The sequence below is a fragment of the Elephantulus edwardii genome, unplaced genomic scaffold (genome assembly GCF_000299155.1).
Source record: "Elephantulus edwardii isolate Elephantulus edwardi_28Jun2011 unplaced genomic scaffold, EleEdw1.0 scaffold00183, whole genome shotgun sequence".
In the NCBI taxonomy this organism is placed as follows: domain Eukaryota; kingdom Metazoa; phylum Chordata; class Mammalia; order Macroscelidea; family Macroscelididae; genus Elephantulus; species Elephantulus edwardii.
In genome coordinates this window covers 3,717,307-3,724,502 of record NW_006399933.1, presented here as the reverse complement: position 1 = coordinate 3,724,502, position 7,196 = coordinate 3,717,307, and the positions used below count along the sequence as shown (strand labels likewise).

The 7,196-nt window shown below is 38.1% G+C and overlaps 1 protein-coding gene across 1 annotated transcript in view; it reads right to left on the bottom strand.

The window, feature by feature from the left end:
- Positions 1–1,859: 1,859 nt before the first annotated feature.
- SEMA3E (sema domain, immunoglobulin domain (Ig), short basic domain, secreted, (semaphorin) 3E) overlaps positions 1,860–7,196 on the bottom strand; it is a 333,719-nt gene continuing 328,382 nt past the window's right edge. The window contains exon 17 of the mRNA XM_006896142.1: positions 1,860–2,312. Coding sequence (XP_006896204.1) covers positions 1,860–2,312 — 453 coding nt within the window. The remainder of the gene's footprint in view (positions 2,313–7,196) is intronic.

Here is a 7,196-nt window from a genome sequence, read left to right as displayed (position 1 = left end):
GAATTCACAAATTTTGTTTTATTGTCTCATGCTAATTGAAGAATGTTTTGAATAACATATATTTTGAATGAAGTCATATGTCTATTCACTTTGAGTATTTCTGACATAAAATTTACTTCTGACCTAGTAATTTGTATGTAAGGTCTGTTTTTCAGGTTTGGTAATTTTTTACGTAAGTACAGATTTTTAAAGATATCTTCCAATAAAGGTTGATTTTAACTAATCATAGTGGATTTTTTAAGATTTGTAGGTAAATGGCAAGAAATTTTCATAGGATGTTGGTTTATATGTTTGTATGTTATAGATTTTTTAAAAAATAATTTGAGGACTTATTTGAATGTTCATTTTAAACTTTCTTGAAACAGTGACTGATGACGTCAAAATGAAATGACAGACTATTAAGAGTTAGCTGCACATTAAATGTCATAATTATATAGCCTATAAGTTAACTTTCAAATTGGAAATAAATACTGTTTAAAATTAGCATTTAAAATAAATACAGTTGTTTTCATGGGTAATCCATGAATTTTAATTTTAAAAATGTAAATGAAAGCATAAAATTTTATATCTTTGAAAAGTAAATTTTCAATACTTATAATAGAAGAAGGAAAAACTCAGGAAATAAACATTCTCAAGTATAAATCCTTTTGCTCATATTTAAAAAAGCAAAGTGAAAATTCTCTAAAGATTTTACAGTCAACTAGGCTTATAAAGCGGTTTTATTGGTAATAATACAAAAGAAAGAAAACAAATGGATTTCTGAACGTAAATTGGTTCAATATTTTTTAATATTTTTTCCAATGGTAAAATGCTATATCTATGGAGTATCTTTAGATTCTTTGGAAATTATTTAGAAGAATTAAAAGTTCACATTTTAATGATCCTCCAGTGCTACAATCTCTTTATGGTTGGCTTGTGAGGTAATCAATTAAGCATAACTGCATTAGCTCCATCTTAAAATATGACATAGCTATTATGTATTTGTATCTAATTTAAAAAAAAAACTTCACTTAATTTGTTTCTCAACATGCTTTTGAGAATCTGAGAAAACTGCTTTCAAGGATTAAAAGAAAAAAGATGATGACATGATAATATAAGCTGTCTACCACAAGAGGGCAGCAGAAAACATCTTAATTCGAATTCTAACTGCAATGCCATGTATTTGGACATTCTTTGGTATCTCACTGAGAAGTTACCTTACCGTCATTCTTTCACACTGCAGTGAAATTTTAAAAGTCTATTTCCATCTGTGAAGCAAAAATATTATTAATTTGGTTGAGTGAATGTTTTATGAAAGGACAAGAGGGTCAGGGTAACGACATTTTTCCTTTCAGCTTTTCAACAATCATAGCACACCTGCTTTGTAGAGACGAATTCAATAATTCTTAAAATGTAGTTAGTCCACATGAGAACAGGAAAGATCTGATATCCTGCATAATTGATATCATGGTAGGTGAGAAATGCAGAATAATTAATGTATTTTTTTTTCCTGTGCATATGAAATATCATCTTTTATTTTCAATGTCCCAGTGTTCCTCATCTTCCAAGTGTCAAATAATCACAGTCATAGAAAAGCAGCCACAGTACTCAAAACTACAACTATGGTCATTTTTGGGGTGAGTACAACACGACATCATCCTAGTAATACATTTCTTTGTATTGTTTTTTTAAAAAAAAATATTTTATGTGTTGCCTTACCATTCAAATGAGTACATAGAATAATTTAGTGTCACACATTTACAGTCATTTCTGTATTACAGAAACCTATTTTAAGTAACGCAAAGGAGTTGGATTATATCTCATAACTTTTTAAGGTTCTGATAGAAATTCTCGCCCAGCCAGGGGCCGGTCCCATCCCTTCAGGACTCAGGCGTGTGTCTGGGCGGGCGATAGCGCTCAGACCTGGGACGTGGCTTCTTATCGTGTGGGTTGGCGTAATTCCACTTGGAGGGTGACATTTTCAGCTTTTTCCTCTTCTTTTCTGTGCACCACACCTTTTCACAGTACTCCTCCACTCTCTGGAAGTTGTTGTAACCAACCAACTGTAAGAATTCCTTGTACCACGGTTTGACTCCTTGTGGGCTGCTGCTGGGCGCAGGACAAAGCATCTTGTGAGGCCCATCCTCCTGAAAGTTCTTGTTGAACATTTGATCCACTCTGTCCTCCCCCACGACTTCCAAGGTGATTTTACGGACAACGTGGACAAAACTCTGCTCAACTGTTTGACAGAAGTAGGTCCCAGCATCTGAGTTGCGGACTCTTAAAAAGAGCAACCCGAGGTCCATCTTCACCACTCTGTCATTTGTTTTCACCTGCAACAAGAAATGAATGATACTGGAATATAAATCTAGGCAAGAACTGGAGCACTTACACACACCAGCAAGTTCTCTACTAAGAGGCTAAGCAACTAAATAAGGTTGGTGTGTGTCTCTTTACAAATTAAAGTCACATATTGAGAATACCATGGACTGCTAGGAAAACAAACAGATTTGTCCTGGAAAGGGTTAAACCGGGTGGCTCCTTGGAGGCAAGGATTCTGAAGCTCCATCTAACATACTTTGGACATGTTGTGAGGAGATAGCGGTCCTTGGAGAGGGACATCATGCTTGGGAGGGTGGAGGGACAGTGCAGGAGAGGAAGGCCTTCTATGAGGTGGATTGATTCAGTGACTGGGGTAATTTGGATGGGAGTGTCAGAGACAGTGCGATTGGCACAGGACAGAGTGGAGTTTAGGGCTGTCGTACATAGGGTCGCTATGTGTCGCAAGCCACTCGACGGGAGGTGCGGTGGGGGGGGGATTGTGCACCAATGAGGGAGTTTTTCTTTTGCTTTTCAAGGAGAGGAGCAAATGGGGGGGAGGGGTTTGTGCGGGGAGAAGGGTGCAACAATGAATGAATGGAATCCCAAAATCTCTGTAGATGTTCATTGAAATAAAAAATAAACAACCTAAATTAAAAAAACCCAAACAACAACAACAACAACAACAACATTTGAGGGTATTGTATGTCAGTATTATTAATAAGGATGTGAAAGAACTTGATCTACAACAATTCCAGGTAATCATCAGAAAAAAAAATGATTCAACATTCAGTTAGAGGGAAACGAAGCTTCAATGTTGTTAACATATGTTGTTGTTGGGTTTTGGTGTTGGTTGTTTTTGTGTTTTTTGGTTGTTTTGTTTATTTTTTTTTTTTTTGCTTTTAAAATTTACTTTTACTGGTTTATTTACAAAGTACATATACAGTTTTCCAAACCTGATCTTTCCCATTTGTCTCTGTTACCCATCAAATTGTGATGCTTCACCCCCACCCTTGTGCTCCTCCCTTCCCCCTCCTTGAATCCTCATACTCGTTCCATACTAATGGTCTTTTACAATATTTGTCTTTATTGGACTGAGTAGGTTCACTTAACATTCCAGTTTCTCCCTAGTTAGTAATTTAGAAAACCATTTCTCCTGCATGCTGCCCCATTCCTTCCATTGTGTGAATATACTATTTCTCAATCCATTTGATTGTGTTGGACATTTGGGCTGTTTCCAAGTTCTTGCAATGGCGAAAAATGTTGCTATGAACACTGGTGTACCAGTCTCTGTACCTCAGTTCTCATTTTCTTGGGTTATATTCCAAGTGGTAAAGAGCTAAGTCATACAGAATTTCTACTTTCGGCTTTTTGAGGAAACCCTAAACTGCCTTCCAAAGTGATTGTACCATTTTCAAGTCCCACAGACAATGTGCTAAGAGTTCCTATCCCTCCACATCCTCTCCCGCATGTATTACTTGCTGTTCTATTTGAACGGACATACTGTTATTACATGCTGTCAAGTTAGAACAGACTCATAGCTGACCTGACAGTGGGTCAGAAGCTTTTCAGAAGCCAGTATCGCACAGAAGGCAGCCTATCTTTCTCCCACGGAGCAGCTGGTGGATTTGAATTGCCTGCCTTTGGGGCGGCAAAGCAACTCCTTACCACTAAGCCTCCAAAGGTCCTGCCTTTGGGTTGGCAAAGCAACTCCTTACCACTAAGCCTCCAAAGGTCTCTTTGAATGGACACACCGTGTGCCATTTTGCCATGTTAGTTCAGGATGATGACACGTTACACATCTACAAGCTCCTCTCTGATTAGAGAGATGGCTCACCTTCACTCAACAACAACAACAAAACCCCACCAATTCATTCATTCAATTGTACAGTCCACAGAGATTAAAAATAAAGGAAACAACATCTTTCTTGAAGAACTTAATGGTCTAGCAAATATTAATTTTAAATGCCCCTTCAGTAGTCAGATATATTTTGTGTTCATTATATAGCACATATGATAAATTATTTCTTGAAATAAATAATTTTAATTCATAAGAATTTCACAATAAGGCCTACAAAGAATTGGTAATATTTTACCACCAATAATTGTACAAATGGGAAGTGACTTGACATTAGATAGAGTGAGTTTTAAATAAAGGAACTTTAGTGGCTTAGTCCACTGAGTGTTGTGCTATCAACCAAAAGGTTTTACATCTCCGAGGATTCAAGTCCACTCACAGCTCTGTAGGAGACTCATAGGTAGTCTCCTTCTGTTCATATTTACATCTTTGGAAAACCACTGAAAGGTCACTACTAGGTGGGATTGACTTGAAGCCAAAGGGTGAGTTTTAAACAAAGTCATCACCATTTACTAACTGTAGGGTCGAGGGCCTTCATAATTTTTTGGTAGTGTTTTAATCTTACTTTTGTTTGAAGAAATAAGGACTATAGTACTTATATAATTTGAAGATGTGCTTTGAAAAAAGAAATACAATTTCCATGGGTAGGGCAATGGATTGCACGCAAGTGCTGACCAAAAGGTTGGAGGTTCACATCAACAAGTGGCACCAAGAAAAGACTTGCCCTTTGTATTCCGTAAATAATACAATCAAGATAGTCATACGTGTCAATTCTACCCTGTAAGACAGAGTCATCATGAGCTAAAACTGACACAACGACATTTTAACTTATTGCCTAACAGGCACCGAATAACAGAGGTCTTTTTACTATTCATCCCTTCCCTTCTCCCAAGATGCACTTTGTTGTTTTTGAGTACTGTTGAGTTGGAACCAACCCATGGTTAACCCTACAATGGGCTTTCAGAGCCAGTAAATCCTATGAGAGGAGATTGTCCATCCTGCTCCCAAGGAGCAGCTGGTTTCAAACCACATGCCGTTGGGACTACAGCGCAGCTTCTTATCACTAGGCCACCAGAGCTCCCTATATGCAACTGCTGTTGTTGTTTACTGTAGAGCCGGAACCAATCCATCGCTGACCCTCCAGCAGGTTTTCATAGGCAGTTAATCACATAGGAGGAGATTGCCCATCCTTCTCTGCCTTGAATCATGTACCTTTGGGATTGCAGCACAGCTTCTTGCCACTAGGCTACCAGAGCTCCCTAGTGACTGTGTATTGACTATTAATTATATTTTTACTTCCCCTGTCCTCTCCTAGGTAACCATACTTGAATGATCCTCCTGTAAATAAACTTGTTTCTAGAAACAAACACATGTTTGGCTATGGCCACTCACTCTCTTTGTAGGGAAGTTAAATCAACTTATAAATTTAGCAGGTTTCTGAGGCTGTAAATCATATGGGAAGAGACTGCCCATCATTCTGCCACAGAGCTGCTGGTGAATTTGAACAAACAAAAGGGCTTGGCCTTTAGAATAGCAGAGCAACTCTCTACAGAATAGGCTACCAGAACACCTTCCCCCACCTTGTGGTCTAGGACCTTATAATAATTATGCAAATAAAATTCATAGTATACTCCCCCAATGGGAATATAAAAGAAAAATTTATCTTTGTCAGTATAAAATGAGTATAGAGGAAAAAAAGAGCATCATCTTCTTGTTATGTGCTATCAAGTCACCTTGACTCATAACAAGCCTATGTACAATAGCTCTGAACAAAACCCTATCCTGAGCTAATCTCATCATCTCTAACACACTAAACCCCGTTGCCCCAGTCACTGAGTCAATCCACCTCACTCAGGGTCTTCCTCTCCTGAGCTATCTGCTCATCCTTACAAACATGATATCCTTCTCCAAGGACTGGTCCTTCCTGGCTACGTGCCCAATGTATGTGACATGGAGCTTCACACTCCTTGCCTCCCAGGAGAAACTTAGTTTCACCTTCTCTGGGACAGACTTGTTTGTTCTCTTGGCAGTCCACAGTATGTTCAACACTCTTCTCCAGCACCACAAACTCAAAGACGTTGATTCATCTTATATTATCCTTAGTCATTGTCCAGCTCTTAGATGCTTAGCCATCAAATGTTTTAGCAGCCTAGTTTCACCCTCTCTAGAAGGAACTTGTTTGTTGTTCTAGCAGTCCATGGTATATTCAATACTCTTCTCCAGCATCACAATGCAAAGTGATCAATTCTTCTTCTATCATCCCTAATCATTGTCCAGTTCTCTGACACATAGCAAGTAATTGCAAAGACCATGACCTGGATCAGGAGCACCTTAGTCTCTAGACTAACATCGTTGCTGGCAGCAGATTTTCCAATGCAATTCTTCTTTTGATTTCCTGATTCCCGATGCCAAGAGGGATGACTGTGGAACCAAGCAAGCTATTATTAACAATCTCAATCTCTTCACCGTCTATCAATATACTGACAGTTGGCCCTGTGGTGAGAATCTTTGTTTTCTTTTTTTAATTTCTACTAGCTTATTTACAAATTTTGAATACATTGTTTTTAAGAACTAATTCTTTCAATATCCCTCATTCCACCAACAAATTGTACAATCCCATGATTAATCCTCCCCTTCCCCTGTATATCCTCATCCTTCTGTTTCCAACCTCTCCCACCCCTCTTGGATCCTAATACTCATTCTACAACAATGGTTTTATACAATATTTATCCTTGTGGGACTGAATTCACACAGCATTATGCTCTCCAGTCCCTCCCAAGTTAGGTAAAAATTTACAAAGTTGTTGCTCCTGTGTGCTGCATAGTATTCCATTGTGTGAATGTACCATAATTTCTCTCAATCTATTAATTTGTGATTTGACATCTGGGCTGTTTCCATGTTCTTGCGGTGGTGAATGCTGCTGCTGTGAACATTGGTATACAAATTTCCACTTGTGCCTCATTTCTCATTTTCTCAGGGTATATACCAAGTAGTAGAATTGCTGAGTCATGGGATTTCTATGATAATTTTTTTTTTTTTT